At 38.8% G+C, this 21,625-nt stretch overlaps 2 protein-coding genes across 4 annotated transcripts in view; one reads left to right on the top strand and one right to left on the bottom strand.

Moving 5' to 3' along the window:
• LOC148339903 (regulator of G protein signaling 17-like) overlaps positions 1–9,219 on the top strand; it is a 33,482-nt gene extending 24,263 nt beyond the window's left edge. Inside the window, exons 6-7 of one of the 3 annotated variants that reach the window (XM_088289495.1) lie at positions 744–980; positions 5,381–9,219. In XM_088289495.1, the coding sequence (XP_088145621.1) occupies positions 744–932 (189 nt within the window). In that variant the 3' untranslated portion in view covers positions 933–980; positions 5,381–9,219. Of the gene's footprint in view, positions 1–743 lie in introns of all 3 variants that reach the window. The other 2 variants (XM_088289494.1, XM_088289496.1) reach the window with 2 other exon arrangements.
• tcea2 (transcription elongation factor A (SII), 2) lies at positions 6,934–13,258 on the bottom strand. Its single transcript, XM_088289493.1, has 10 exons — positions 13,045–13,258; positions 12,150–12,212; positions 11,620–11,725; positions 10,812–10,908; positions 9,901–10,034; positions 9,611–9,665; positions 8,901–9,057; positions 8,665–8,811; positions 8,482–8,553; positions 6,934–7,215 (listed from the first exon to the last, which is right to left on the bottom strand). Exons 1-10 carry the CDS (start codon positions 13,111–13,113, stop codon positions 7,207–7,209), a joined length of 909 nt encoding a protein of 302 aa, XP_088145619.1. The 5' UTR covers positions 13,114–13,258; the 3' UTR covers positions 6,934–7,206.
• Positions 13,259–21,625: the final 8,367 nt, after the last annotated feature.

The raw sequence follows: 21,625 nt of genomic DNA, 5'->3' as shown, positions 1-21,625 counted from the left end.
TTGTGTCTAGCTGTGCCCTATCGGTGCCCTGCCACTGCACTTAGACATGCATTGGAAGGTGGCAAAATGTGATACTGTGCAGATGTGTTATGTTTTGGAAATACAGGAGGAAAAAAAATGTGCACCTCAGCAGTATCTGAGCTAGTTCTGTTCTGCCCCTCTTCATTTTGAATGATGACACCTGTTGATTTGAAATGAAATTTGATCTAAGTGAACAATTTGCTGATACTCTAAAACTGTGTTCCCACACATGCTTGAAATTCATAAAATGTTACATTTTTTTTATAGTGTTAAAAAAGTTGTAGTGATTAGGGATAATCAAATTCAAATTAACATCTCTAAGTAGAATGCTTTTTTTTTTTTAATCGATAAAGTTTCGAAATAAGATCAGTGCTTTAGAAGCGCAGTGCACGATTCGGATAATGGATGGATTCTTTTCTTTTTTTTCTCTGTCTTGATTTTCAAATTGGTGGGCACTTTAATGGATGACATTTTAATTATAGATGCTCATTGATAAAATGACACTATTAAATACATACTAATGTCAGACTGAGACGTTTGCATAAAGCTGAAAGCTTGGTGTGTAATTTACGTTGATGATTACACATCTTGGCCATGATTGTCATATTAATTTAATCTATTTGAATGATTTATTTTTTGCACGGTGGAATAATTATACAACATACCGTAGATAAAAACAACACCCTCAATTTGACTCCTCAATTTGTTGGCCGTCCTTGCAGGTGAGTCTGGACGCTCGCGTCCGGGAGGTGATCAACAGGAAGATGCAGGACCCGACGCCACACACCTTCGAGGACGCCCAGTTGCAGATCTACACGCTGATGCACAGGGACTCCTACCCACGATTCCTCTCCTCCAGCATCTACAAGGCTCTCCTTCACGGCAACTCACGCACCTCCTCCGAGTCCTAGTCCAGCATTGTCTACACGCCTCCTCTCCGACCATTTCATATCCTACAGGTGAAACCGTCCTCGCCCCAAATCTATGCCGTGACTGCCAAGGCTTGACAGTGGCCAAGACACCTCAAGTCCACTTTTGTCCCAACTGCCCACTTGTGCGTGTCCCCTTTTTCTTCCTCTTTTTTTTTTCATTCTCTAACTATACAGACACATAGAAAGTAAAAGGGTGAAACTAACTTGGTTGAATTGATTGTAAAAACTCACGTAACTTTACCTTCCGTTCCACGGCACTGACTCCCTATCGCCAACCAGAGCAATAATGTTCTATTACAAGCCAGTGCTCGCTAGCCAAGACTAAAATGAATGTCCCTACAATGTGGACAGTAATGGAGATTGAAGTACCACCAGAAACTACTGAATAATAATAGCAGTATAACATTTACAGTAGATTTGGATTAGCATTTTTCAATATTTGCCATGCCATGGATGTACTTCGGTTTCTTCCTACATTCCAAAAACATAGGTTAGGTTCATCAAAAATGATACATTTTTCATTGGTGTGAATGTCACTGTAAGGGGTTGTTCATCTTTATATGCCCTGTAATAGGCTGGCGACCAGTCCAGGATGGACTCCGGCCAAAGTCTGTCAAATACATCTAAAGCGAACATGCATGTGTGCCTTTGACAGAGAAACACGCCTGCATTTTCCGAATTCAAAGTCATCAATGAAGTCATTGCATGACAATTGCTGTCCAATGTCATAATTGATGCTTCTGATCGCCGCTTAAATGATCAGCGGACGTGATCTTCACTTTTTAAAAGACTGCAATGCGGAGGGCAATCCAGAGATTTACATAACTCATTTACTGCCATTTACGGCGAAAGACGTCAAAGATCCATTTTTTTTTTTTTACTCGGCTGGTAGTTATGAGTTAATGTAGAATTACTATGTAAAAACTACTCCTGGTATTACACAAGAATCTGTTATTATAGACCAGGGGTAGGCAAACTTTTTGATTGGAGGACCACAATGGGTTCTAAAATTTTACATTGGGGCGGACCAGGAGCAGATGAATAGAATGTTTTGGTAACCTCTCCTCATCTGAGAAATAAAATACATTTAATTTTAAATAAAAGTTAACAAAAGCATTACAAAAAATATATGCCTTTGACACAACGCAGTATTTAGAAAATAAAACATTAACAAGGTTTATTCATTTAATTTTTTTCAAGTTCGGCGGGCCGGATTAAAACGTTTAACGGTCTGCATGTGGCCCCCGGGCCGTAGTTTGCCCACACCTGTTATAGACTACGCAAGTACTAGCCTACAACTACTACTGCGAGTACAACAGGATCACTTTCTGAAAAGAATAAATTATAAAATTTCCAGCGACCATATTCAATAAATAATAGTCAGTGGTGGTGGGTGGTCTTCAGAGTTGTGCAACACAGTTTTATTCTAACAACATTCAACTTCAGGTGAAGCATTGGCTACACATTATTTTGTCTACCCTCTGAACCCTCCCCCATTTCTTATTTCCTCCCTACTTTTTTTTTTTTTTTTTTTGGGGGGGGGGGGACATGTCAACTCACTCTGCAAATGCTTGCCAGCACGTTCCTCTGATTGGTCAGAGATGTTGAGCGCTGTCATTGCAGCGATTGTTGCCTCTCTCCTTCCTCGAGCTAATTTGGTGCTCTACACGCCGCACGGTAGCGTAGCGCATCACAAAAAAAAGTGCCCCATCCCCCATGGAGGATTAGGCCCTATGCACAGGGAGGCGGCCCATTCTAGGAAATGGATGAATGGAAGCATTAAATTTGTGAACGTTAACTCATATCTCGAGTTGTCCACGTCTAAGGAAATATCGTTATTTATGTTTCTTTTTTTCCATTCGGAATATTTCCTCGTCTTTGTCCAACTCCTTCCTCATCGCTTGTGTTTCCAGCCACCTGATATTTTAGGCGGCCTGAAGACTGCAGAAGTTCAAATCCCTGAGCTAGTTAACCAGCCTATCACCTTTAAGAGCCACTGAGCGGACGGCAAGCTTGACTCCGCCCACCTCCACGCCTTGTTTGCCTTCTTTCAGGATTTATCTTTCTTCCCCTTTGCCAACTGGAAAGCACAGGATCATTCCTCCAAACTGTTCCTTCTCAATTTCTGTGTTCGACTCATGATGGATGCTGACTACTGATTTACAAACTCAAAATACGAGTTGTTTTCCCCCTAAATGTACAACGGTGGCTTTTGAACCATTGTTCATCTATTTAAATTTCGTTCCTGGTGTCTCACACTTTTCACACTCTGGGAGTTTTTTCTTTGTTTTGTTTTTTTAAATGCAAAAAGAGGAGGTTCCTTTTCGGACTGAACTGATCCAACACATGATGCAACACAGTCAATCTGCAATAAAAACTGGAGTCCACACAAACACACACACACACACACACACACACAGTATTTCTATCACCATACTTCTGAAGGTCCAATGTTATTCTGTGACTAACATGAAACTGAAAACTTGTTTCATACAACTAAAAACTGTCTTAACAGCTAATGTTCAAAATATTGTTTTTTTTTTGCTCAGAAATCTTAAGTCTGGTGACTCAGATGCTCATGCGTAGTATTTATATCACCATTGTTTAGGACATTGACTTAAGTATATTTATTTATTTATAAGTACACTGGAACCTCTTAGGTCGAACACAATCTGTTCTGGGATGCCGGTCAACCTCCGCTTTTAGAATAATTTCCTACATAAACTCTCCATTAACTGTATAGATTGTGTTTTATGTGGCATTTTTAACAAACTCAACCATCATACAACTGTAAGAATATATTAACCACTTTTCATCGCGGTGCCTTGGGATATGAGTTTAATTCATTCCGTGACCAGGCTCGTAACTCAAAACACCCACATCTCAAATTGTTTTTCTCATTGAAATGAATGAAATCAGCTTTAATCTGTTTTTCAGTTTGAACAGTAAATATATTGTCTTTGTAGTGTATTCAATTGAGTACAGGTGGAAATGGATTTGCAGATCATTGTATTTGTTACGTTTTACGTTCCAATTTGGAATTGAGGTTTACACAATTCTAGCTGTTGATGCTAGCAGTTAGCATGTCAATGTCATTTTCCATTATATATGTATGTTAGCATTAGGCTAGCGGGTGTTGTTTTAAATACACAGGACACAAATTGATTTAGATGAGTTGAATTTGACAGTAAAGCAAGTGAATTCACTGCCACCAAACAGCGCTCGTATCTCAAATTTGCGTTGCCACGTCAAAGCAATAAATATGAAATAAATTGTCCGAATGACAGCTCGTATCTAGAAAAACACTTAAGTTGACTAGCTCGTATTTCAAGGCACCGCTTTAACTCAATGCAAAAATGGTAACAGACAAATGACAAAGGAGTAATAAATTTAAGATGCATGCATGATTAATAATAACCATACGTGCAAATTGCAATCCTAATGGTAAAATCTAAAAAACATGTCTGCCTTAACTTTGGAAAAACAACTGACTCCATCTGCATATATGTTGACTGTGGAGTCTGACTTGCATAAATGGCGACTTGAAATATCTTATTTTTCCTTCTCATGTTCTTCTCTTAGCACTCCTTGCTTAGGGTACTTCTACTTATGGAATAAGAGTCCCAGGTACAGCCCAACGAACAAGACACGCAGTTAATCTTTTAATGCTCGTAGAATTTAGTTGATTTCAGCTGAAGTCAAGTCAAGTTCTTCGCAATAATATGTTGTATGCAACTATTCTATTTTTATGACCATTTTTATCCATCCCAGGGGTGGGGCGGCCATTTTGCTACCTGTTGTCGACTGAAAATGAAACAAGGCAAAATGGCCGCCCCTTGAGATGAATAAAAGCAGGTGTATTTTTCTGCTTAAAGCATGCTTTCACCCAAATTCTGAAATTACGCAACCTCTGGGATGTTCGACTTTGGAGGTTCCACAGTAACCATTTGTGTTTAAAGCTCCACCAATGCTGTTACAACATGTTGGGAAGTGTCTTAAAATGTCATACGCGATAACTAAAACTTTTCACGGCAGCCCAAAGGTAAAATTGTTTTGTTAAGTTTGTAAGTATAGTGATGCAAATACACACGCACACACCAGGGTGGCCTACCTGGTTGTTGCTGCTGCTCACCCCTGCCTCTGTGACTTCTCACTTTTGACCTCACCACTGTTTGCCGCCGGCTCCTGATTGGCTGCTGTCGGCCTCTGGGCTCAACTGTGGTCGGTGGATTCCGGAAGGAGGCGGGAGGAATATTCCCAAGTGCAAAACCAGACACAGCATTATGAACACTTGCATAATCGGGTCTCCAATGCTGTAGCTGTATTATCAAATGTTGCGCTTTCACAGAGATAAGAATGTTTTTTCATTTAAACTGCCATGGAGGTTTTCATTTCCCAACTGAATGTTTTCATTTTTTTGTTTGCAGTGGAGAACTGCTTCGCCATTGAGAGCTGCGTCCAAAATTTCTGTTTCCTCATTGAGACGTAGCTCTTTGTGAGTATTAACATCTTGGTAAACCTGGTTTTTAATACAGCGCCTGTATTGGAATTTATTATGTTGTGCCATTGGTCAAAACGCTGTGGCTGGTTCATGATGCTTTGTGGGAAATTTAGTTGGAGTCAGTCAATGGAGGCAAATATGAAAAAAAAAAAAACGCCTTGTTTTTAATGAAACTGGTCACTAAATGCATTTATCTTGGTATTATTCATGTTATTTATTTTATATTTTGTTGAAAAACTGTGATTTTAATTGTACATATATAAACAGAAAGCCTTGAATATCCAACAAGCTCTTCTTTTTTTGAGGTGTTAGATTCAGGTTTTTTTTCGATCATTTATCTTTAATGGCTAATGAAACAAATACTGTCTATACCGGGGATGGACAAGATATGACGATGAGGGACACAATTTTTTATCAGTTCTACTGGGGGAGCGGGCACATAGGACCACACACTTTCTAACGAAGATGTATGACAATAATGAATTTCAAATATGGACAACATGGATATATATATATTTTGATAATATATTTTTTAATGCATCTATAAAATATCCACTATCCTAACCCAACAACAAAGGGTTTGAAGCAAACAAATAAACACATATTGTGTCCTCCCCCCTCCCGAAAAAGGAGTCTAAGATCGTACTGCAGTTGTTTTGAGTCCAAAGCCAACATGACTTTAGGAAACGCTCATTGTTGACACAACACTCACACACTAACTTACTAAACATGCAGTCCAACAGTCAATTTATAGTTCTGCCTTATATTTTGTTTTCCACTGTCCACCGTAAACTGATATGTTTGTGATTAATCTTTTGTATGACACATAATCACACAAAAACAGGTTCAGTTCCTACAACACCGTTTTCGATTCTAAAACTGGAAAATAAGAGCGTACATAATTATATTTACATGAAATATTTCTCTCATTTTAATTCATTTTATCACACACAACTGAACTTCAAAATTTAACTGCCACTTTCCTGAGACCTACCATGTAGTTTTTGTTTTTTTCCCCAATTTCTCCCAACCATGTGACCTCAATGTTTTGATCCAAGATGACATCCCACGGGACCTCTTCCCCATGCTCATGTATGGAAAGAAGCTCAGCCGTGTTTCCACAACAAACAAAAGTGTCGCCCAGTCTCATCCACCAATCATGGACTTGTGTCCCATTCTGGCTTTCTGACTTGTGCAGGGCTAACGCTAAACTCCAAATGATGCTAGAAAAAAAAAATAGGCGAATGCATCAGGATGAGGGGAGGCCCTCACCTATCCGAACAAGTGACACACATTTTGTTTTGATTGACTTTTTTTGATGATGCCAGTGAGTGACAAAAAGTATCAATGATGACGACTAAAAACAACAAAAACTAAATGTACTGATCATTGAATCTGCACCAAGATTTTGCAGTAATTCAAGAGCAACTTTATTGAGCACAACATTGGTGAACGTGTGCAAAAAAACAAGAACACATCTTGGGAATCCACAAAGCCTTTATGGGAGGACATTTTATGTACATTGTCATGCAACTTCATTTATATGTATTACAAAAAAATAATACCAACAGATACAAACTTGTACTTGCTTTTCCTCCCAATATCCGATCATTACTTTTTTAAATATATTATACATATTTGTACATATTTTTTATTCTTTTAGAAATGTTACAAAACAAAGTAAAGCTACCCTTCAAACCAAAATTCAGTCGCTTGTTTTTACATCAGGGTGGCACAGTAAAACAGCACGCTTCAGAAGAACTGCAAGGGGAAAAAATTGAATTAAAATTCCAATAATTTTAGAGACAGACATGTAATTTTTCATTAGAATTGTGTTATTTTTCATATGGATGATATAGTGAGGAAGTATGGGGCTCCTCAATGAAGACTCGAAATCGTTCAATGGAGTGATTGTCTGCACCCATTTTTTTTTAGCAGACTGCAGCTTACTCAGACTTACAAACAGGACTTTTGGCATTTGCCGTCTTAACTGACCTCAGCATATTCAAGGTTTGGCATCCACGGCTTTTTTTCTCCATCTTCCACTCATATTTTGTGGAAAACAGTGAATGTTTATCAGTGTTTATTTGAAGATTTTGTTTAAAAAATAAAAAAATTCCCCTAAGTACAAGAAGATTTTTACTATTTGCAGGCGGGCCAGTCCCTATGTCCCACAAATAGCGGGGGTCCACTGTGCTTCCTTTCTACACTGGGTGGCAAGGCAGGAGAAGTCCACAATTCTTTGTTTTCCACCAAACCACACATTACAAAAAAAGTAACAAAATTACGATTCATAACGCCGCAGTTGAATAGAGATAATTCAATTTCCGCAGCAAATGGCATGACTTTTGACTGTTGGATCCACTTTCTGCTCCATGTCAACATCAGCTTAGTACGGATTCTTTTGTTTTGGGTTTGAAGCGCGGCGATGTAACTCTGTTGCATCTCAGTAAAGTGGCCGATCTATTTTAGTGGGATAGACGGCTCCAAGCCAAGCGGTACCGAAAATGGATGGAATTCGGGCAGATAAAGGCGGCATATCAACGACGAGAGTTGAGAAAAGAGAAAAAAAATAAATAATAGTTTGGTCTCTGCTGCCACCTGGTGGGAAATCTAGTATTTCGTCATTATGATCCATCCATCAGTTTTCTTAACTATTTATAATTCAGTCGTACTGTAGTAGTCTTCGTGATTTTAATTCATTATGGAGCCGAAGCAATATTTGTACAATAATCTTGCTCGTAAAATGCTTTGTTCATGAATGGGGGAGGGAGGAGGATTCTTAAATTGAGGTTCCACCGTACTAGTGAAATAACTTAAAAAACAAATATTGTGTTATTATAATACAGCCTATATTGTAACATACTTGAATTTAGTAACCTTGTTTGTTCAAGAAAAAAGTTCAACTATCCATCATGAATTTTACTCAAATTGAAGTTGTAGTAAAGTCGAATCCACAACGGTTTCGCTACAGCAAAGTAAAAATCTCACTAGCCATGATGTGAGGAAATAATAATATGCGTTTACCTTCCATCGGTTGCCGCAATTATTACACACCACAAATGTGGTCATTGGCTCGTCAGCACTGCGAGTTTGCACCTAAAAAAAAAAAAAAAAAGCACACACACATGCATAGCAATGATTAGAGCACAATATAGTCAAATCTACAAAATATTTACAATGTGTGTGTGTGTGTGTATACGCATATACCTGTGTGTATGTGCAGTCCTTCCCCTGACACTTTTTGCACACAAACATGTCAGTCTCGCTCCCGCCCACTTTGGACAGCTGATGCTCTCGAATGGACTCTTTGGTCAGAGTCTCTCTGATCTTCTTCAGCTCGGCACTCGCCATCTCCTGCTCGAGCACAAACACGTGTCCAAAAACGCACGCCAGCGACCTCACAAACTAGAGTGCGTCCAATCCGTGGTTACTAGCAAGCAGACCTCAGAAGTCATGGAGGCGATGCGCTGAGCAGAGATGTTTCCACTCAGGACATTCCGCCGCAAGTCGGGGTTCTTCTGGTCCTTCAAGTTGGAGATTCGGCTCCGTAGACGCGCTTTGTATTTTATGTCTGTTGACTTGAAATCCTCGAAGATCTGTGAGAACGACCAGCTGTCAAGGATGTCAAATTTCTCAAGTACCGAGGGTTCAATCAGAATCCCAATGTGGCTTTTTGTCCTTTATAGTGTGCCAATAAGTGTACCTGAAATGTCCTTATCTTGTTACTATTCTGCCAAATATGAATTAAATCTCTTACTGTTATTAATATTGCCAGTTCATTAGCACAATGTCCAAATGTTCCAAAAGTGTAGCTTCACTAAAAAAGAGCTCGAGTTGGTAGAGGAAATGATACTTGAATCAATGGAATCCACCTCTAAAAGATTTGTCCGATAATTCAGGCTGTGCAAGAATCGTGGTGATTCAAACTGAATCGACCATTAAAAACAAATTCCGAATCAGAATTTCAGGACTCAAGTCAGAATGGATCATAGCTTATATTGTCCCAGGTATAGTCACAGATGGGACAGTGGATGTTGTTAAACCTCATCGATGCCACTGTACCTTGCTCGCTACCGCTAAAAATATTAAATCAAACCAATACTGTTGAATGTTTAGCTTGTGGGTATATAATCGAGTCAAAGAATGGATATGTTCCTCAATTTGTGCCGCAAGGAGCCTGCAGTCGACTCCAAAGGTCTTGTAGTCATCTGGAAAATAAACAAGGATTTTCCTTTTTTGAGAGAAATTTGTTCATTACTAACAAAGCTAATTCACATAACCTTTTGGACCTAATAAAAATCATGATTGTGAGATGATGTCCAAGACTATGAAAGTGTTTAATCTATAGACAGTACACAATAATAAATGATAATTATTTTCTCTAACAAAATTATTTCCAATCATTCTAAGAGTGAATTATTTTCTAATGACATTAGCCCTCACCAGCAGTTTGCAGCGCTGCCACCAGCAACTCTCTGCATTTATTCCGAACATCGTCTGCGGTGAGGTGAATGGCTGGAAAGGATGTGACCGAAGGAGGCAGGGCAACTGGGGACTTTGCTCTAGTCTTGCTGTCACTATATTAAGCAAACAAATAAACAAAAAAACTAATTCGCAGGCAACGTCACACAGTACCACAACGGCCCTCAGCAGGTGTCACTAAGTCTGGATTGCAAATTTCTAATAAAGGCCATCTTTATTTTTATCTTTATTACACTGCTTAGTTCAAGTGACAATACATTTTTTTTGCTCTTTGGTGGGCACGAATGCGATATTTGTCAGTACAGCGTGAATAGAAAAAAAAATTATAGTTCTTCAGATCAGAATCACTTGTCTTCCAAATATTGTTAATTTAAAAAAAAAAAAAATCAGTTGAGATGGCCTTAAAATTAAATCTGGAAATCGCTTTGTTTCGAAAAAAACAAAACAAGTTTAATTTTTTTATTCCACACCAAGCATTGATCTGCATAAACACCTGTAGAAATATATTTTAAATATAAGTAATAGTGTTAAAGAAACATTACTTACGTCAAAACACAATCCATAAATAATAATAATATACAACAATTAAACATCATAAAAAGGGCAGTCAAATTGCATGGCTTGACTGGTCCAAAATATTTGCAGCATGAAAGGACGAACCTTGTTTTTATGAAATGACAAAAAAACAGATAGAGGCCTTACACCAGAATTCGACACTTGGACCTGCAGTGAAAAACTAGCCCAAGCGCCTTGGTGTTCACAAAAACCCACGGTGAGCGTCAGTCACCCTTGGCTAATGCTAATGAATTTCTGAATATATTGGATTATGAGGCATAACGACAACCAGACATGACACTGATTATATGACTCACCTTTTCTCACTGCTGCACGAGTCCTTGGTTGTTGAAGTTGTCCGCACGGGAGAGGCGTCATTCTTCTCCTTTTTTTCCAACTTATCCTTAGAGCCATCTGACACAACCAGAAATAACATTTCAACAAATTATGATTTTCTATCTTGTAAGTATGGCAAGATGTACAAATTATAAACCGTAAATACAGAGGAACCTCCAAAGTTGAATGAATTTCACCAAAATGTTGAGGAAGAATATGCCTCTTAAGCAGGGATGGCCTACATATATTTTTTTTTCCTGGGGGTGGGCTCAAAGGGGGCAGTTGATTTTTTTTTAATGTAAACACTGGTTAAATAATATGTATCTGAGGAATAAATAATAAAGTGTAAGATATTATAATGTCAATTATATTTTTTTTAATTGCCCGTGGGATGACCCAGGACAAGATGGAGATGGGGCATCTCCTAGTTGGCCTGGGAACACCTCAGGATCCTCCCGGAAAAGCTGGAGATAGGGAAGTCTGGGATTTCGTGCTGAAGCAGCTGACGCCATGACCCGATCGCAGATAAGTGGAAGAAAATTGATGTTTGGAACATTTTAGCAGTGTCTGTGACTCATGTCAATCACATTTGCATTGCACATTTGGTCATTAAAGCTCTTTGTGTTATAGAACATTTTACATAAGGTTTATGTTTTAGATTAATTCTTAATGGTATAACACTTAAAGGATATAAAAAGTCCAGAAGAGAGAGAAAGAGTCCACATTTATTGAAAGGCCGCCAACCAAGTATGACTCTAGAGGTTCCGCTGTATACACAAAAACACACACCTATTAATTTCTTCCAGGACTTGATGAGCACTTTGGCCAGATTCTGTACTTCGTGATCTGAACTTAGTTTCCTCACAGCATTCACCGACATTCCAACTCTGGTGGACTGGACAAATGAATTAGGCTCATGGTGACGATTTTCTAAAACTCAATTTTCAATGTTGACAATTACAATATTTACCAAAACAATAAAGACCGTGTATAGTAATCATTTTTGACGATTATGCCAATTTTATAATCTTTGAGTGTAATAATCGTAATTGCATTTCGATTAATTGCACAGCGCTATAATAGTGCCATGGATGCAATCGACATGGTTATAATTTTTTGTCTTCATGGAGTACAAATCTTTTCCAGGAATCGATTTCTTTGTGCAACCAATTGGTTCAATGTGTCTCATAGGTAAGGTTGTAGTGCGTCCTGCTGCTTTAGTAAACACTTGAGTGGGAGTGCACACAAACTCAACACAGAAAGGTCAAGGCTGAGATGCCAAGCTCAAGTAAATCATTGGAGATTAATTTAAAATCAACCTGCAGAGTTTCCAGTGACATTGTCATGTTCTTCAACTCCCCCAGCAGTTCCAAAGCTCCATCCTGGAAGACAACAACATGTTTTTACACTGGAATTGCAAGATGTAACGACATACAGACAACAAACCTTATGATAAGCTTCTCTGAATGCATTATTAAAGAAAACAGACAAGACATGCTCATTCTCTTTAAAGTCAGCTATTGAAAAGCTAATTATTTTGTGATAATTTCGGAGGTTGATGTTTGTTTTGTCTTGATTTGATAATACAAGCTGATACCATTTCCGTGATAAAAATAATATTAATAATAATAAATTGAATTGGTTATTCAAAAATGGACCATCCCGGCTCAATGATCCCTTGAATCGGCTTAAACCTTTTTTCAGAAAATCAGATGCCATTGATGTTTGCATCACACTGACTAATCGAATGATGGAAAATGAATTTGAACCAGTATCCTCCTTTAAGATTAATATTCAGACCCTTACTTGCAGTTAGGTCAACTGTGCTTTAATGAGACACTTCTTACACACGAAATGATTTATCATCTTGGAAATACATTATCATCGTTTAATCCCTGTAATGTGCTTACATCTCCCTGGTTGTGAAACTGATTTAAAGCATTTATATTCAGAACCTAAATTAAGGCTAAAATGCTTCCCACATATTTTTAAAAACGTTTCTCGGTACCCCCCATAATATATTTTAATATAATTTAAAAAATTAAATGTGTTTGTGTTTTAGGGTATTTAAATTGTCTCCAGGTGAAAATGATTAGGGCTGGGCGTTTTTGACCAATCACAGCTATGATTTCGTTCTCATTGTGACGAGTGTTTTCGCGTCCCTTAGCACTTGGCGATGACAGCTTGTATTTGCGAGAGATGTTGGATACTTACCGTGTTGTTCTTGTGGACCATCTTGTCAAGTTTTTTGCCGATAAGCGCCACATCTTGCTTGGTGGCCATGTCGAGTGGAATGTCAAATGTGCGGATCCAGAAGTTTCATGGACGTTGAGGAGGAGGAAGACAAGTGTACAGGGTATCTTCACTTTTGGCTGGCCCGGTCCCTCGCGCCCAGCTGCGGCCTTGTCATCTAAGCGGTAGGTGCATGCTGGGAGTTGTAGTTTATTTTCGGTTTCCGGTAGCGCCTCGTGGTGTTTTCTTCTTGACGCCTGCTTTGTTTGAAGGTAAATCGATAAATTAATATAATTACCACAAGTGGTATCCGTATGGTTGTTGTTGTTTATTTAATTTTATCATCATTACTAGTTACGTTATGTGTGATGTTATTCATGAAGCAAAGAGGGCGTTTGTGATGTGGCCATACTCAGTATGTCCGCTGGATGTCAGTGTTAACTGCTTTCTGCTTATGTTTCACTTATTGACTTTCGTGACAGTATAACATAAACTTTAAATGTGTACATAGAAGTAAAACACAAATTTTGCTTACAATGAATTTCACGACATAAGGAAAAACTGGCGGTTGTTTGAGGTCCAGTTGATTTAACAAATGTATGGTACCCTACATGCCTTTATTCGATGGCAATACAAAACAAACACTTTTTTATATATATATTCTTCATCTATTTTGATTGTTTCGAATGAAATGCGAAATTACAAAAAAAAGTGTTGATGAATTTCTTTTGTCTTCTCTTTTCTGTTTTTAACCAAAATGCAGAAAGGGTCATTTTAGTTTCTTTTTAGTTAAGGTGAAATGATTTAACTTTTTTTTTCCTTCTTCTTTTTTTCATTGCTGATACAGTATTTCCTCAACATATCTCACTTCACTATATAATTTTACTGTATTGTTGATGTATTCATTTATTTTTTGTGTGTGCGTTACAATTTGTTACTCTTGATTCTTTTTTCAACTGTTTGCGTTCTTGCTCTCGCTCAATATATCTTGACACCTGCTGGTGTCCTGGTGCAACTGCAACAACCTGGAATTTTAACACCACAAAGTAATGCATTGATTTTGGACATCAGGAAGGTGACAGCCCCTCAGTGCCCCCTTACTCTTACAGACTCCTGCATCTCCATCATGGACTCCTTCTACTTTCTGGGAAACACAATCAACGGGCTCCTCAAATGGGACCCGACCATCAGCTTACTCATCAAAAAGGCCCACCAGAGAACGTCGAGCAAACTCAAGCTGCCAACCAAGATATTGGTGCAGTTCTGTATAGCCATCATAGTCCATCCTCACCTCTACAATCACTGGTTGATCTGCCGGTGCCAGACCAGATCTATACGTGACACATGCTTTGAGACAGTGAATATTGTTTTTGTTTTGCTTTTGCACTAAAGCAGCCTATTGTCATCCACATCACAAACCACTACAAAAAGCCTCAACCCTTTTTTTATGAGATGCATTTTTCCCCCTTTTTAAAAACTCAAAAATAACGTGGATTGTCTGCTTGCATGTATACATTGTTAACTTCCTTCCTCGTGTTGGGGGATTCATTTGAAATTATAAAAAGGTCCCCAAAGATGAGCTGTTATAGGGGAACTGACTAGTTTGGGTCTTTTGGTTGCAGGCCACATTACTTACCATTCAACCATGCCCAACCCACCATTGAAAAAGTCTATTCATTTATTTTAATTTTTTTGAAGGGGGGGGGGCATATTTTTTTATATACATTTCTGCGCTAATAAGCAAGCTTTTTATTTCTTTTTTTTTTTTTAAGTACACATGCTTGCATCATCTTAATTTGTAATGGACCACCAGAGAACAATGTGATAGCACATTGGACCCACCTGGAGCAGGAAGTGTTTGTTCCAGTTATCAGTGGCACAATTCAGGAAGTGGACTTTCCCTGTGATCTATGGAGTCATTCAAAGTCACCTCTGACGCCAGGAAGTGCTTCTCAACATCAACGAGATCTATGGAGTCTCTGCCATTGACTCTCCCATGCAGGAAGTGTCTGCTGTCCTTCATGTGCCGCCGCCGGACCAAAACCTGGGCACCAGGAATTGTCCTCCACCCGCCACCGCCTGCCCCTCCAGTCTATTCAACGGGCCGTGCTGATGATGTCAGACAGGAAGTGTCCTCTCTGGAGGATGGATGGAGCCATTCGAGCCATTGTGGGCTGCATTCTTCCTCTCTGATGGTAAATGAGTCCAGCAATTACAGTCTGGATGTCACATGACCAGTTTGCTGGCAAGACTTCTCCTCAAATCACTGCGACCGAAACAAAACATGGTCGCCTTAAGATCAACACCTGAATTGGCTATAGGATGTTGTTCAACTGGGAGAACCCAAACGCAAATGACCAGTTTTGATCTTAAGGGTGCATGCAGAGTGTTGACAACTCATATGTCCACACCATACTACAGAAATGGAGGAAGAAGAGTGGTTCATGTTTTCAAAATGGAAATAGTCACTATTTTGAGTTTTTGTCAGCGTAAAACTAAAATACTCACGTTTCTTGCACACTGTCTCAAGGTTTTATGATTGGAACAGATCATTTCAATTCATATTTTTTTTTCTTCTGGGAAAATTATTTTTGAGATATGAACAAATCAAAAGGTAACCAATATCCCAGAATAAATTACGTTGGTAGTTCCACTGTACACTAGACATGCAGCAGCTCTGGCGAGTCTTTGTCACTTTCAATCAGCTTTGTCTTGAAGTAAAACGCTTTGTCCCTTTTCAGCATGCCTGCCCTCATTATTGTGTGGGAGTGTGTGTTAGCAAGCAAAGTTGCATATAGGTCAAATGAGGGTGTGTACTTGGGACCCGCAGTGTTGAAAAGCGGGTATAATCTCTATCCATGTAAAAAAACAATATAGGCACACACACACACACACACACACACCCCATCCACCCTCCTGCTCTCTGAAGCTCCTTACTGTGGCAGCAGCACAATTCCCAGAAACCGCCTTCCAGAAACTGCCTTTCATCCACACACACACACACACACACTCTCTATAGGTTTTATTAACTCTGTCAGCGCGAGTGCTGCATGTTTTACATGTGTCGACTTGTAAGTGTATTTACACTGCGCAAACTAAGCGTGGCAGGACAATGGTGGGATGCAGAAAATGGGTGTGATTGTCCATATTGCGCACACCCTCTGTCACTCACACACACTTAAGGGGTTGTTTCTTGAATGTTGGCCTACCCAATGAGTGAGGGTACGTGTGTTTTGCGTTGATTTTTGTGCAGATATCTATCGTTTTGGGTGTAACACTTTGCAAAAGTACTCAGGATTACGCTCATATTCCAAAAATATCCATTTTAGGTTTATTGAAAACTGTAAAGCAGGGGCAGGCAATTTAAATGCAAGAGTGGGCCACACAATTTTTTAATGAGTGCTACTGGGGTGGGGGGATGGGGGGTGGGTGCACCTCCTAACCAGATGTATGAAAAAAAATGCCGTTTTAAATGTGGGTAACCTACATGCGTTTGTCTTTTTTTTTAATTGAATCTAAGTGCAGCATGTTTTAATTTTTCACAATACATTTCGCAATGCATGTATAAAAGATCCAGCCGACAACAAACTGCTTGAACAATCCCCCCCTAAAAAATACCACACGCTGTGATTTTTTTTTTTCTCCCCAGTGCAAATGGTTTTCTTGCATAAACGTTTCCATTCTAAGATGCCACAAAACTGTTGAACAGCAAGCATTAATTTAATGACTTTTTTTCGAAAATAAAACATTTTTAATCCTGGATACCATTCTAAATATGACGAAAACAAATTATTAGGCCAACTCATGTTATATTTGAGGTGAATGGTGATATTGCAACTTCAAACTATATGGCAAAGTGAACGGGCTTGCGCGTAAATAGTGAAAATCTGTGTAGAATTAATAGCATTAAAATGGTGTGGGAATTTATATTCTCTTTAGCTACCCGTCCCAGAAAACATTTCACTAAATGCTGATATACCTCCCATCTGCATTTTCCAATTTCCCCACATTTTTTTTTTAAATATTGGAAAAAAAAAATCTACAAATAAGTGAATCCGCATGTGCCGAATCAGTATGCGTGGTCCACTATAGTAGAGGAAACGGTTTTATAATCCCCCTCCCCACCCCTACAAAAAACCTTATTATATTTATTTATTTTTTTAATTAATAAAGCAGCCACTCAGAGTGTAGGCGCCCGCCACCAGCTGCGCATCCTTGCTCTAAATTGGCCATACGTGTGAATGTGATTTAGTGCAAATGATTGTTTTTACGCGCACTTCAATGGGTGACAACTCGTCCAGACTTTTTCTGTATGTTTTACACACGTGGTAAGAGTGATACAAAACCACCAACATCAACATGAACATTATACACTTCATGTGGGGTCACATACATGAGCGCTTGCATGCAAGCCTTGTAGACCTCACACACACATGTGCGCGCACGCACACACACACACACGCACAATTTTTGACATTGTCTGCATAGTTGCAGCAACCGCAAGAAAACTTGTGTGCCAAGTGTGTGGTGACTGAACTGGAGCCTCTGAGTTCGCTGTCACTTGTTTGTTGTCCTCAGTCAACTCTGCTTTCAACAAAGCTCAATGCTGATTGCAAAGTCATCCTTTATTGGTGGGAAGATATGTTGCTTCTCATTTACTACTAATATGAATTGACTAACTGCGACTGACTGGCGCCTATTCCATAGTGTTCCCCACCACTTACCAATTAGAATTGACTTCAGCTCACCAGTAACCCTAATGAGGAACAAGCGCTATAGAAAATGGATCGATAGATAACTTGTAGTATGTTACTTGCCAGCTGATTCCAATACACACACACACACATTTATCACTGTGAAAAATTATTTCCACATTTTTATGTGAAACGCCATCAAACAATTGTAAATATCTTACGAAGATCATAAATTAAGTTTTTAAATGGTGAATTTATTTATTTGAAAAATATTGAAAGCAACCTGCTTCAGTGTGGAAAAATGACTTCCCGCAAACCTAATAACTGGTTGGGTCACCCTCAGCAATAATAACTCAAATCAAGTGTTTTTTGTTCCTGGCAGTGAGACTTTTACATCTTTGTGGAGACAGCTTGTCCCACTCTTTCTCGCAAAATTGCCTTCGCTGAGTTATACTGAAAGGTTTTCGAGCATGAGCCGTCATTTTTTAGGTCATGACACAGCATTTCGATCGGATTCAAATCCATACTTTAACATGTCAGTTCACTCCAATACCTGTTTTTGTTTGTGCGTGTGCGTGTGTGTGTTTTTAGTTGACTTGCTTGGTGTGTTTTGGATGGGTGTTCTGTTGCAGAATCCAAGTGGGCTTCATCTTGATGCAAGGAACTGAATTAGTTGACACACATGATTTGTCCTTTGTGGACCACATAAAATGAGGTCGCGGGCCAGATCTGGCCCCCGGGCCTTGAGTTTGACACATGTGATTGTAATGCGTAGGACAAGCCCTAATGTTTGTTTTCTCTTTGTTTTCTGATCATATCTTTCGCCATAGTTTGCAGCAGTCTTAAAAAATTTAGAATGGCTTTGTAACCGTTTTTGGACTTATTGATGCCTTGTTCCTTGTTGTCTCATCAGTTTCCTTGTATTTAGTTCTCAGATTTTTTCAGTCTTTAGTGGGATCGTTGTTGCTTTGGCATTTTTTGGGGTTGTCTTCCTGGTGTGCTTTGTTTCCGATGGTCTTTTTGTGACTTTGTCAGTGCTTTGAGTATTTTTCTTCCCCTTGTGTGTATATATGTGTATATATGTGTATATGTATATATATATATATATATATATATATATATATATATATATATATATATATATATATATATATATATATATATATATATATATATATATATATATATATATATATATATATATATATATATATATATATATAGTGAACCCCCGGTTAATGGGGACCGAGACCACCCGCGAAAACTGAAAATCCGCGAAGTAGCGTCGCACCTTCAAAAAAAAACAAAACACTGTGTATATATATATACTTCGCACCTATATATATATATATATATATATATATACTGGTAGAGAGAGTGAAATTCATGTTATAACAAAAAAACAAATTATTATTAAAACTTATTATTTTTTTATTCCCCAGCCATTATTTTTGTATTTATTCAATTACTTCTTTTTGTATTTATTTAATTACTTCGACTTTTACCTGCTGGTACGCCGTCCAGTGTGCCCTGTGAATGTTATGATCCTCCAGCAGAACTGGAGAATTGAACAGGACTCTCCAAACGCAGACCCGGGAAAAAAGGTGGTGATACAAAGATATTTATTATCACAATATAGTCAGTGTAATCAGTGCGTCTCGCAGCAGCTGACGGCATGGCGCGAGACAATCGCTGGAGGAACGCCCACACAGCTGAAAAAACAAAAACACGCGGCATCACAGGCACGGATCATGACAGTGAAATGAAAGGTGGCATTCTTCATTTATTTATTTATTCATTCATAACTGACAGCCTCGCGCTCTGCCGGTGCCCGGGCGGAAGTTGTTTCTCTTCGGCTTGACAGCCACACACGCCGGCCGGTCTCCTTCGGAGCTCACGCACGGTCCCGAACGAAGCAAAATGTCGCCGCGCGAGTGCCCGGGCGGAAGTTGTTTCTCTTCGGCTTGACAGCCACACACGCCGGCCGGTCTCCTTCGGAGCTCACGCACGGTGTCCGATCGTGTCCGTCGCCACCAATCGTGTCCGGGGGAACCTGCTCTTCTTCGGCCACTCTCTTCTTCGTCCACTCTCCTCTTCGGCGCACGCCGGCCGTCTAACCGCTTCAGCGCCCCCTTGTGCCGCTCGGCGAAACTACAATGCTCCCGAATATTTTTTAGACCCGCGAAGCACTGAACCCGCGAAAGGTGAACCGCGAAGTAGCGGGGGTTCACTGTATATATATCTATGTGTGTGTGTGTGTGTGTGTATATATATATATATATATATATATATATATATATATATATATATATATATATATATACATGTATGTATGTATGTATGTATATGTATATGTATATATATGTTTTCCTTGGCCTTGTTTTGTGATCTTAAACATACGTAACAGTTGGAACTTTTGAGTAACTTTAGAAGTGTATTTTTCCCAAAAGATGAGCAATTTTGAAGTGTATTATTTTTATTAAGGGTATTCAATGTAGAGCTCCAACATGTGTGTGTATATATATATTTTTTTTATGTTTATGCAAACATAGTCATTTGAAAATGACACTGTTTTAAGAAGTACTGTATACACGTTAAGGTGAAAAGACAACAGAGATCACTGTGAATTGTTTGAATGTAAACCTAACCAAACTTTCACTTGTTTAGCTGATTTCATGTTTTGGGAAGTCTTCATGATGCTGTGGTTATCTTGTCGATACATTGACACTACTGACAGCGTTTGTGGAGCGGGAACATTTTGTCTTTTTGTCCAAATGTCACAAGCAATTTGAGGGTGGAGACAATCCTTTCATGTGTTCTAATGAAGATTCCGTCATCTGGTTTGTAAGATGGGGTTATTATTTACTGCTCTAACATAAATTATACTGTAAGTGTGACCAATACATGACAGATTATTCTAAGTCAATGTAACCACGAGATGCTTTTAAAGGAGGAAAACAGAAATTAACTCATTGACTGCTAAAGACGTCAAAAATATTTTTGTTTTCAATTGGCTGGAAGTGAATGTTAAGTGTATGCTAAGTGTATGCTTCGGGAAGTGGTGGGCCATAAGTCATGATGTATTTCATTTGCGTCCAATTAGCCACAGCATGTAAAGCGCCCTCCGGAATATCTTGTGAGACCTCCTAGCTAGCTGCGACACGACGGAACAATTAAAGGAAGATTCCCCGCATTCTTCCCGTCTCGCCTTCATCCAATGAAAGACTCTATCAAAGCCACTGAACGCTAAATCTTGACGTTTCATGCTCGGTCATCTGGTACTCAAATTTAGGTCTTAGCTGGACAACAACCCAATGAATGGGGAGTTATTTTAGAGGTGAAGTGTCACATTTATAAAAGTCCATTTACTTAACCACATAATTTAGATACTTTGGTCATCCACAAGGGAATTTCCCTTTTTTCTTTTTTTCAGTCCCTACGATAGTAAAGCAATTTCTACTGACCACAAAGAAATCAGTCTAATCCTTGTAGGAAGAAGGAAAACATTTTTTTAAGGGAATTTTTGTTTAGTTATTAGTAGGACTGTGAAATTAATCAAAATTCACGATTATTACACTCATCGATTTACATAATTGGCTTAATTGTAAAAAACAACTATTATATATGGTATTATTAGATATGTAACATTGCTAAGCTAGTACTCATTTTAAAATGTTTAATACTATAGTGAATTTAGTTCAAGATTTGAGCATTCTATTGAAATTGTTTATTTAAATGTTACAACATTTCTATGGGGCCGGAACAGTGGACGACTGGTTAGCACGGTGGCCTCACAGTTCAGAGGTGAAGAGTTTCTCCGGCCTTCCTGTGTGGAGTTTGCATTTTCTCCCCATGCCTGAGTGGGTTTT

This window comes from Idiotropiscis lumnitzeri, chromosome 3, assembly GCF_059441095.1.
Source record: "Idiotropiscis lumnitzeri isolate Australia: NSW breed Sydney's pygmy pipehorse chromosome 3, RoL_Ilum_1.0, whole genome shotgun sequence".
Classification (NCBI taxonomy): Eukaryota; Metazoa; Chordata; class Actinopteri; order Syngnathiformes; family Syngnathidae; genus Idiotropiscis; species Idiotropiscis lumnitzeri.
The sequence above is the reverse complement of the archived record's forward strand: the minus strand, read 5'-3'. Positions and strand labels throughout refer to the sequence as shown.

Excerpts from the sequence above, each read along its gene's own strand:
- tcea2 (XM_088289493.1), bottom strand. The coding sequence starts at position 13,113 with ATGGCCACCAAGCAAGATGTGGCGCTTATCGGCAAAAAACTTGACAAG. Across the intron at positions 9,058-9,610 it reads CTTGCGGCACAAATTGAGGA|ACAGATCTTCGAGGATTTCA; the intron begins ACATATCCATTC and ends CTGGTCGTTCTC. Across the intron at positions 8,554-8,664 it reads AGGACTGCACATACACACAG|GTGCAAACTCGCAGTGCTGA; the intron begins GTATATGCGTAT and ends TTTTTTTTTTAG.